Below are 10606 nucleotides of genomic sequence, written 5' to 3' on the forward strand. Positions count from 1 at the left end.
TTCTAGGATAGCTAGTTTGTAAATAACTGTCATTTTCAGCAGATTTACTTTCTGGAACTTACTTTAGGGTCTAAAGAAAGTAGAGACAATTACCCAAAGATCCTCTGCATATTTACAGTTCTATTATGTTTCTATTTATCCACTATTATTTTTACTATTATCAATCACAATTATTGCCAGTAGGTGGAGAATTATTGTAACGCCCAGGACAAAAGTTTTGTGCATCAAGTTGAAAGGCTGTAGATCATATAGAATTATTTTCTTTTTTCCCTTTCAGGACTAAGTAAAAGATCACCAGTTCTCCATCCTGTTACTTCTCTGGTCATAGATATATTTAGTAAGATGTTGATATCAATGCAGTGTTTGTTGGAAGGATTTAGGTTAAAAAAAATAAAAATAATCCAGAGCTTCTCATTTTTTTAATCTTGTTTTTTTCAGCTAATGAAGTTGCTTGGATGGACTCACTGTGCAACTTTCACTGAAAATTGGCTTCCTGTCATGTATCCACCTGATTATTCTGTATTCTAGAAAACCAACAATTGTAAACTTTAAGTGATTTTATATGGGGCAGGATATAAAAAGACAAGTTTGACTTTTTACTGGAGCGCATGTTTTCGTTACTGAATGCTGGTTATAAAATTGTGTGTATTTATCAGTAAAGGCACCTGGGGTACAGCTTAATACCTGTTAAGCAAACTCGTGTCATCAAGGAGTTCTTTATTGTGCATCCCATTGCTGGCAATGGATGTGTCACAACTGCCAACACCAAGGATTTGGATATAGGCTGGAAAGGCTTATTGCATGCATGTTAGGTTCTTAACTGTTACTTTTAACTGCAAACCTGTAAAAGTTCTGTATTTTTTACAGTAAACTGAATTTTAACATGTTTAATCTTAATTTCAATTGTATGAAAGCCTTAAAGCTGCTTCAAGAGTAGCTAAAATCTTATTTATTTGATTAAAGTAATGGGACATCATTACCTGTATTGTTTGCAAGAGTTTACATTTAATTTTTTTAAGAAAAATTCAACCTCTCAAACTGTTACAATGTGTAACTGAGAGTTGCTGATGCATAGGTGCTCTTGTAAATCTTCATTTTGGAGTGATTTCAGGCAAACTCAAAAAACCATGTGAAACTGAGTATCAGGGCAGGCTGATACATGTATAAAAGTGCCAGACAGTTAAATCTCAATCAGGTATTGTAAAGCTATACATATATGTTTAATAATGCTAAAAATGTAAAACACAGCAGAATAAATGTGCAAAGTTGAAGATCAAAAACCACCATGTGCACTCTGATACTTCACAAGATTATTTTATAATGAATAAAAACAAATAGTAAAGCTAAAAATTGCATTGGTTTCTGAAAGAGTACAGAAATGAAAGGTGCTGGAAGAAAACAAACAGCAGAAGTTCAGTGCAGCCCAGAAGATCAGTGCTTCCTGTTAAAGCCTTTTTACTGACTGTTGCTACCAACATTGTTCCTTCAGTGGAGTGAAATTGGTCTGTTTGAACAGGTCATACATATCAACCAGAGACAAACTGCAAAATCATTTGTCTTGCCAGTTTTCTGCCAACTTTTCATGCAAAACTCAGATACAGCTGCAACTTGACAAACACAAATGCACAGAAGGTGCACCATAATGCTGCAAAACATTCCAAATAGTAAGATGTGCTGGCCACTAAATCAAAATCAGTAATAGCTTTCTCTTTAATTCTCTCTTACCGTGGCTTTAAGCAGCTTGACATTTGATTCTGGAAATTCTGCTAGAATGGTTGTGTTAAATGTATTACAAACTTTTTCCAAAAATTCATAGTCTGTACTGAATCTGAATTTATTTGCCCATAGCAACACTGTTCCTGGCCTGCAAAAATACACCATTGTTGCCAGCAGGGGGTCCAAAGCTACTTGAGGGTATACAACATCAGTTGCCACTATGAAATCATAATGGTAGGTTGATGCAGGAAAGTCTTCATTGAGGCTTTCTCCCCACACCAGTTTTCTCACTTCAGGTTTGTGCATATTCGTGTTACGTGTATTTTTTGAAATGTTGTATGACAGATTTTCAAGAACTTCAGGCAAATCAGTAGCTGTAACATAAGCTCCTAAAGAAACACATGAATTTGTTTCAATTCTTACGTATATAGTTGAACATACATATATATGAAACTTTATCTACATAGCTTCCCCAGCTTCCCAGTAATTTTCATTTTTAAAAAAGCAGCAACAAACAAATTTTACTTCAACTTGCTTCATTGCCTTAAAATGAGGGTGGCAGATCTAGATCATCTTTCACAAGAAATCCAAAGGGAAATACAAATGTACTGACCTAAAATACAGGCCACAATGGAAACCAAGCCTGTTCCGGCACCAATTTCCAAAACTTTTTTATCTTTGAGGTCAAATTGTTCTTGATTTGATTCCAGATACTGAGATAGAGCCAGTGCCTGAAACAGTTAACACATATCCATCAGAGGGTGGCAGGTAAGTTGCACAACAATTCATTGGATGTTTTTGTGCAGGGCTGTTTTTTTTAATACAAGGAAAAACACTGTTGGCTGTAAGATAAAAATGTAATATGGAAAGAATTATGATGCATCTCGGTTTTTGTATTAAAAAAATAAACCAGCTTCATTTTAGTTTTAGGTTTATGGGCTATCAATTTGCTACACATTTCTATACACTGTGAGTCCTCTGATAACTCAAGGTAGGCAGTGTTTAGGTGTGAAATGTACAGTCAGAACAGCAAGCAAAAGGTTTATAACAACATGTAAAAAGTAATGTTCTGCTTTATCGTAAATGTTACGTTTTTTAATCACAATCTTGAAGTAGATTCAGGCTTCAACAGAGATTTTTTTGAAAATTATTTTTCATTTAATTTTTTTTGCAAAGGAAATATTAAATACGTTGTTATTTACCAACTCAGCAGTTGTCTTTTGATAATAGTATAAAATTTTTTTTAAAAAAAAGTAAAAGCACCAAACACAAACAGCAGCACTGTGTGTATTGCTTATCAGACCTTTGTAAAGATCTTATCAGCACAATAAAAATCAGCTGTCTATAAACAACATAAACCAATGCCAAAGAAATTTGCTTCCCCCCCTTTTGCTTTTCCTCTTTAGAGTTGTGTTACTGTTCTAACTCTTGTGCTTTTCATAATGCAACACTGGCTGCTTGCTCTGGGAAAGCTGACAACTAATGAATCACCCGTCCAATTTGTGCAACTTCTCGATTTTCTTGGAAAGTTTTACTGTCTGCATTCTGACACCTGATTAACATGAGACCTGATGATCTGACATTTCATAAGATACTGTTTCACCCACCCATGTGCTTTCTTTTTCTCTATTGTTCTGAAATTGTCTGCCATTTTCTGTGAGCTTTTTCAATAAATGTGGATCTGGAAAATGTCGAAATCCTAATTGTCATGTCTTTGTCAATTGACCTTCTCTTCCCTCAGATGCAGTTTATTCAGTCCACATGAAATTCTGGTTTTAACAGCAGGAGAAACAAATACTGAAGGAGAACTGCTTTGCAAGTATGGTTTTCTGTACTGCAGTGGAACTGTTCCACCTTGTTCTTTATAATAAGCGTGTTTAAGTGTTTTAACCTCCTTTATTTAATCTCTCACAATTTTCCTTCTCAGACTCCTTTTTGTACTGCCAATTGTTTAATTCCCAGCAGTGACTGATTAGAAAGATGGAAGAAGCTGAGCACTTCTCCCCAAGGTCCCTTGATACTTTTTTTTTTTTTTTCAGTATCTGCATCCAATTTACAAATCCTTAGATGCTACAGTTCTTTTGGAGTGAACTGGCAGGTTGAGCATAAGGCAGGCAGAGCTTTCTGCTGAAGTACTTCACAGCTTCATTCTGCCTACAGAAACCTCCACAGTCAGAAGTGTCATCTAAGAAAGCTTCCTTAATATTTGTGTGTCATGGCTTCTGTCGTGTCAGCTTTCTGGGTGCTGTGTCATGTACTTACCCCCGGCCATACCACAGCTCCTAAGTGTTCTATGGACTCCTGAATGACAATCTGGTGGCCAACATATGTGTAGTGCTCTTTGTCAAAGTAGTGCGAAACTCTAGGAACCCAGTTCTGTAATAGTTCAAGAATTGCTGGTGAACCTGTGAGAGAAAAGATGAAATTTGTGGGTTTATGTGCAACTTGTTAAAAGGTAAAAAGTATTTTGCAAAAGTAGTACCTAGGTACATGGGCTAGAAAAACTGGTGGTTGGACTTGGTGATCTTGAAGTCCTTTTCCAACCTTAATGATTCTGTAATTCTAAAGCTGCCAGGCCATTGACCTTGAGGCTAGTTGTTGTCTCAAAGTGGACAGTCTGACTGGCTAAGGAGTGGAAGGAGCAATGATTGTTTCCTGCCATTCTGAGTGCTGGCATGGCCCATTCAAAGCTAGAAATGAGCCTTTTAGAAAAATGTACTAACTCAAATATCTAACTCTGCTAATAACAGCTAGAAAACTTTCAGGACCAAGTTGGCTTGTTCAGGGGTGTGTGCTGTAATTCACACTATGCCAGCGTATGCCATGTAGGGGTTTGGGCTGTACTTTTCATTTGTGGGGCACTAGATTATTAAGTATCTTACACTGAAGAAAACCTAACTCTTCCCAGTGGTTATTTTTCAACCGTACTTCCACAAAAGGAGTTGTATAAGATACTATTTAAGTAAATGTTGGCTGTGTACTTAACAGCACATATGTTGTTGTGCTGTTCAGTGAGTCAGTGCTACAGTTGTGCTCCCATGTCTCATCAAGGTGAGTTGCCTTGTAGGTTGCATTTCTCAGAAGAGCTCTGCTGAACTGCTCTATCTGATCTCACCGAAAACAAGGAATACTGTGTGGAAGAACTGTAGGTTGGTGGAAGCCTGTTAGCAGGATAGGCATAGATGATACAAAATCAGCTTAAACTGATGGATTTTAGTTGATGCCTGCCTGGAATCCTTGTGGGTGTCAGAGCAGTTTAGCCTGTTGAAATTTGTAGTGCCACAGCCTCAACAGTGCCAGCCCTATTAAGGCATATTGTTTTAATATCTCTGATCGTAATTGAAAACTAATTCTTAGATACCTAAATAAAATTCAGAGCCCTTTTAAAAATATATCTTGATTATGGAGATAGTCCTTGTTGTAGATTTGGTCTGGTAATAAATACAAAAATATGGGGAAATGATGGGGAAAAAATGGAGATAAAAGGAAAAGTGACATCTACTTGAAGGCTGAGAAAAGTGAAAGTATGAAATGCTAGCATGCCATAGCAACTGCAGTATTTAAATTGGATTGAACCTGAGTTGAATTCTCCTGTTGATGCACACTTGGAGCTGCAAGTGCAGTTTTTACAGTCGTGGTGCTCGTCACTGGTTTCTTCTTCCCCAGTTTGGCAGTCCATTACCCTCTGAATTATGTTGGAGAATGGTGGCTGCTGTGCAGAGATCATGGCAAAAGAGCTGAAATGGAAGGGGAAAAACAATGTTGTAGAAGCTTGAGGGTACTCTTTGTATGAGATATGACTGGAAGAAGACAGTACTTTTATGTGGGCTTTGGGTTTGGATGTTTTTTTTAATGACAGGTTGAAAGGGCAGGAAACCACAATGAGAGGTGACATCCTTACTCCACTAGAAATTGCTGTGAGTGCTTTCTGGTAATGCAGTAGTAGTACCAGAGTTTTTATTTTAGCATGTTTGTCATATTCATTATTTTATCATGTTGAGTTTATAATCTATGTGACATCTTAGCACTAAGTCACTGAATGGATGCTACTAAACCCTCTGCAAAGTAAGCTACTTGCGTGGTACTCCTTCCTATCAGTTGAAGCAACAGCTGAGAAAGATGAACTGTCTTTTCATGTCTGTGATTTTTTTATCTGTAATTTACCATGTCCCAAAGAACTCGGGACTTGGCATCACTGTGATATAACTGGTTAATTTGCTGCAGTTGATTTTTGTCTCCTCGTATCCAGTTACCTCCTCTTCTCTGCCTTTTGCTGCAGAACAGCTAACTGAGTTACCCTGCAATGTAGTGGCAGTCAGGAAAAAATTGCAGTGGGAAATTCGGATCAGAAAAATTATTTTGAAAACTCTCTTCGTGTTCTGAATGTGCATCTTCAGCATACAGGGCAGCATCCAAAGTGGAGGAACTGCTTGATGCCAGCTAAAAAGCAGCAGAAGCAGGAGTAAGACTGGAGCTAAATTTGCCTTGGGGAGAAGTATGCCAGGGAAAACTTCTTGCTTAACTGGGGTTTTCTTCAGTGATACAGCACCTATGTCTGTGTATGCCTATAGGTACATATATACACACACAAATATATATGTATAAAAAGGGGAAAAAATAGTTCATAACTTGCTCTGGCCAAAGACTGTACAAGTTCACCCTTCCCACGTATGGCTGGAGAGTGCTATTTTTCTATCCGTGATGCTCTTAATTCTCTTCATTTTTGAGAATACATATTTGTTTGGTCTCTCCAGCCATATTGCACTGCAGACAAAGTGTTGTATAATTTGGACTGTATCATACTGCAGGTGGCTGTTTTAGATATCCTGGACAGAAAGGGGAGATTGGCTGCAACCAGGAGGTTTAGCAATGTCTGCAGGTAGTTTTTTAAGGAGCAGAGTGACTGCTGATTTGTGTGGTTTGTTTGCACACATGATACTGGCACCATGCAGTTTTACTGATACAGTTCTTATTGCTACTCTGTTTATTCACAAGTGCAGGATTTGTGTTCTACCTCCTTTAGCATTTGTTCAGTCATGGCAGTGATTTTTATAGAATCATAGAATGCCAGGTTGGAAGGCATCTGAAGGATCACCTGGTCCAACCTTTCTAGGTACTACTGTAGTTTATGTGAGATGGCTCATCACCTGTCAAGCTGAGACTTAAAACTATCCAATGTAGGGGAATCTACCACTTCCTCTGGGAGATTATTCCAATGTTTGACTGTCCTCGTGGTGAAAAATTTATGTCTTCTATCCATTTGGAATCTCCCCAGGGGCAACTTCTGTCCATTACCCTTTGTCTTTTCCATGTGACTCCTTGTAAATAGAGTCTCCATGTTCTTGGTTGCCACCTTTTTAAGTACTGGAACATGATAATAAGGTCTCCCCTGTCTTCTCTTCTGAAGGCTGAACAAACCCAGTTTTCTGGGTGTTCTGAAGAAGTGAGGCTAATGGGTCTAATTCTCTGTGTCCTCTCTTGAACCTTCTGATAGACTGGGGTGACATTAGTACATTTCTTTCAGAAAAGAAATTGCTCCAGATGTTTTGTTGTTGTTTCTCAGAGGGCCTCCATGTACCTAGTAACAGGTTCTGGCTCTGCACCTCTTGTGGATAATTTGAGATGTGATGATGGTAGGGAAGAGACTGACAATAATGCAGTTACAGCATTGTCTGTCATAAGAGTGACTGTACCTGTGTTCAGGTTTCCTATGTGAAGGTGTTCCTCCTTACAATAGCAAGGGTTTCTGAGCAGTCTCATTTAATCAAAAGCATACTTCCAGTTTTCAGCGATGCTCCTTCTTCATATCTTGAGCTAGAATAAAATCTGGTCATGTTTTAATGTCTTAGGAGATCTCTGGGAAAATATATTAAGGCTTGTGTAATTGGCAAGTTGTGTAATAGAAAGAGAATGTCAGAATTGATGATGGCTGCAGACAGAAAACATGTACTTGAAGTCCCAGTCTTATGAGCTTTTCATGTTTAAACATGCAAAGCACTGCATTTTCAAAGTTTGTTTTGGGGTTTTTTTTGGGTTGCTTTGTTTTGGGGGGAGTTTTGGGGGGTTTTTTAATTATTGTTTGGTAAAGCTCTTGTAGCATGAAATCCATCCTATTTAAGTGAAAGGCCAATCCTGAAATTATAAATCAGGGGGAAACTTTGCATTGTCAAGTACTCTTTTATGTTAAAAAACCAGAAAGGCTTGCTTACTGAGTAAGCTGTTTAACTGCTCAATTTGGGTAGAAAATGATCATTCTTTATTTTTTTCTTTACTTACTGCAACAGGTCAGCATTTCAGTTAGCTATGCATAGTAGTGAATACCACAAAATAGCTTGAAACAAGCATAGTAAATATATATTTGTTGATACATCAAGTACTTACAGTAAATGCACTTGCATCTCTGATAATTCTATATTTACACTATTATCACTCATTCAGTGGTGAATGGGAATTCAGTGGGAATTCATTTAATTCTAAATTAAATTATACATGTTATATTATGTTTTCAAAATAAAAATTGCTATGGTTTCTCATGCTTTATCCTGTGAGCTCCTTTAGAAATGGAATCTGTTTAAATATTTATAGAGGTGGTTTGTTGTTTTCATTAACTATCTCCTTAAAATGATCAGGATGTCTGAAAGATATGTAGTGGTTACACTGATACTGTGGTGAGACTGGTGTGGTCCTGAAATCATCAGTTGTGTGAGTTCTTTAGATGGTAAGCTGGGGGGGATAAGGATTATGTACTTTGCATTTGTATGTCATGTAACACACTGGGCTCTGTTTTAGCCTGGGCCTTGGAGATGCTATAATAATATCTTTTCATTGGTGTAGTTTTTGCTAAGTAGAAATGTGGTGTTGATTTTAAGGGTGTGGTGTTTTGGTTTTTTTTTTTGTCTAGCCTGCTGCCATATCTATTAATTACATATTTAATGAACTGGACTAAAGAGGCATTTTTTAGCTGCAAACTACAGGTCAGATTTAGTCTTAAAATTCCCAGAATTAAATGTGTGGCATATTGGCCTTAGTGATGCACAGCTTTACTTTATCATTTTACTCACTGCTTTAAAAGATTACAGACACAAGTGAGTGTTGAGTAAGCTGTTTGCAAATAGGTGGTGTTTGCATTATAACATACCCTATGTGTAATGTACTCAAGTTGCTGCTGTGCTTCTAGAATTATAAATACTGACACTTTTTACTGTTTTGGCATTTTTCTGATCCATATTTCACTCAATATGGTGCATCTCTAAAGGAATTTTGGTTTAATATAATATTGCAACCAAAAGATGTTCCTTTAGAAAATGTTGGCTCTTTCTGAATGTTAGCAACTGATTTCTTTGCAAAATGATCCTGAAAGGAAATCATAATCTAAATCCTCTGCTTTTCAAAGTTTTTAAACCCACATTGACTTAATTAATAGACTTAAACTATTGCAAACAAAACAATGACGAAAATCACATTTGATTTCTTCAGAACCTCAGGAGGAAAGAATCATTCACAAAACTATATCTGTTTAACAATGCCACATAAAATTAACAAAATAATTACAACTGAAGAGCAACTGTAAGGTAATTGTGCACCTTAAGGTAACAGTTCATCCTCTATAAGAATAAACTTTGTGCCTCTTCAACTTCCAAAATGTATTGCTTGGGACAGCTTTTCAAACCTAGCTATATGGCCAAAAAAAAAGAAGTAGGTGAGTGAGCAGTACTGTGTCACTGGGTCTTCAGCTGTAAACACAACTTTGCTGATGTGTGTGTCCCTCACCTCTGCACAAAGTTACACGGCGAAGTCTGGTTTTAGTCTGAATTATTTGGGCAAAAGCCACTTCCATTTCCTTACATGGGAAATGCAGTTGTTCTTTGCAGGACAGAGCTTAGCCATACATTCATACCATACACAAACACCCATGTTTCTTACAGCTCATGCAATTTTCTCATGCTGTCATGCACTCAATTAAAATAATAAATGAATTGCTATACATGCTAGGAAATAAAGGAAATGTCAGTGCTAGGAACATCACGATAGTAAACCTGTATAACCTTGGAGTCCACAAGGTAACTGCATCCAAATCCCACCTGCCAGCAGTGATGGTCACTCCTCGCACACTAGCAGGGTGAGGTGAGCTCCCTTCCCTGGGCTCACACAGCTGACCTGATGTAGGAGTTCAGACAAATGTATTTCCCTTGTTAGTTAGCAGAGAACACAAAGGCACATCAGAGGAGGTTAGTGGGACAGCTGTCTGGGTACCTGCTGCGGCAGAGAGTGCAAGGTTTCCTGTGGGCAGATGCAGGCTCCAGAGGTTTTTATACAGGCATCCACCTGGAAGGAATAACCCTCTGCTCCAACCAGTCGGGTTGCAGGCTATTTAGAGTAACATTACCAGGCAGTGCTCAAAGAACTTACTATGTTACACTAAAGTCTCCCACATTTGCAGTACAAAATGAAAACACTCTTAGGCTTTGAAGTCCCGAGCGTACCAACCTTCAGAAACAAAATCCTGGCTTCCTCTAACCTCTTGATCTCTGTTTGAAGATTAAGTGTTCTGTTACAGTCAGCAGTGCTGACCCAAACAAGCTACTTACTGTGGGCAAATGAGCACAGAAATAACGTGTGTGGCCACTTGGCAGTAGCCCAAACGCAGAGAAAAGTTTGTGAAGCTCCTGCTGCCACGGAAAGGTCAAGTCCTCTTTGCTCTGCTGAGCGTCTCACTGGGGAAGGTCTGGGTACCTGCCCTGGGTCACGGAGAGTACGGGGAGCTGACAGTCCAGAGAAAATAACAGCTTTCCTGCCATCAACAGTTCAGGCTGCAATCGTAGGAAATATCTACTGAAAGAGATGGTGCAAACATGAAAATCACACTTTCATTGGAAAAATCTTATAGTTG

At 38.1% G+C, this 10606-nt stretch overlaps 2 protein-coding genes across 4 annotated transcripts in view; one reads left to right on the forward strand and one right to left on the reverse strand.

Moving 5' to 3' along the window:
* TPP2 (tripeptidyl peptidase 2) overlaps positions 1–3413 on the forward strand; it is a 58647-nt gene extending 55234 nt beyond the window's left edge. For both annotated transcript variants that reach the window (XM_051631941.1, XM_051631950.1), the window contains one exon: positions 439–3413. In XM_051631941.1, coding sequence (XP_051487901.1) covers positions 439–528 — 90 coding nt within the window. In that variant the 3' untranslated portion in view covers positions 529–3413. The remainder of the gene's footprint in view (positions 1–438) is intronic.
* Positions 1711–10287, reverse strand: METTL21C (methyltransferase 21C, AARS1 lysine). Of its 2 annotated transcripts, none has more exons than XM_051632083.1 (5): positions 10204–10287; positions 5293–5453; positions 3979–4121; positions 2330–2447; positions 1711–2105 (listed from the first exon to the last, which is right to left on the reverse strand). In XM_051632083.1, the coding sequence occupies exons 2-5, from the start codon at positions 5441–5443 to the stop codon at positions 1711–1713; spliced, it is 807 nt and encodes a 268-aa protein (XP_051488043.1). In that variant the 5' UTR covers positions 5444–5453; positions 10204–10287. The 2 variants fall into 2 exon arrangements, with proteins under 2 accessions (XP_051488043.1, XP_051488034.1); XM_051632074.1 differs by having other exon boundaries at positions 9970–10239.
* Between the last annotated feature and the right edge of the window lie 319 nt (positions 10288–10606).

Source organism: Apus apus, chromosome 1 (genome assembly GCF_020740795.1).
Source record: "Apus apus isolate bApuApu2 chromosome 1, bApuApu2.pri.cur, whole genome shotgun sequence".
Lineage (NCBI taxonomy): Eukaryota > Metazoa > Chordata > Aves > Apodiformes > Apodidae > Apus > Apus apus.

Coding starts and splice junctions, on each gene's coding strand:
- METTL21C (XM_051632083.1), bottom strand. CDS start 5,443: ATGATCTCTGCACAGCAGCCACCATTCTCCAACATAATTCAGAGGGTA. Junction 4,122..5,292: donor AACAGGAGAATTCAACTCAG/GTTCAATCCAAT, acceptor TTTCTCTCACAG/GTTCACCAGCAATTCTTGAA. Junction 2,106..2,329: donor CATTGTGGCCTGTATTTTAG/GTCAGTACATTT, acceptor GTGTTTCTTTAG/GAGCTTATGTTACAGCTACT.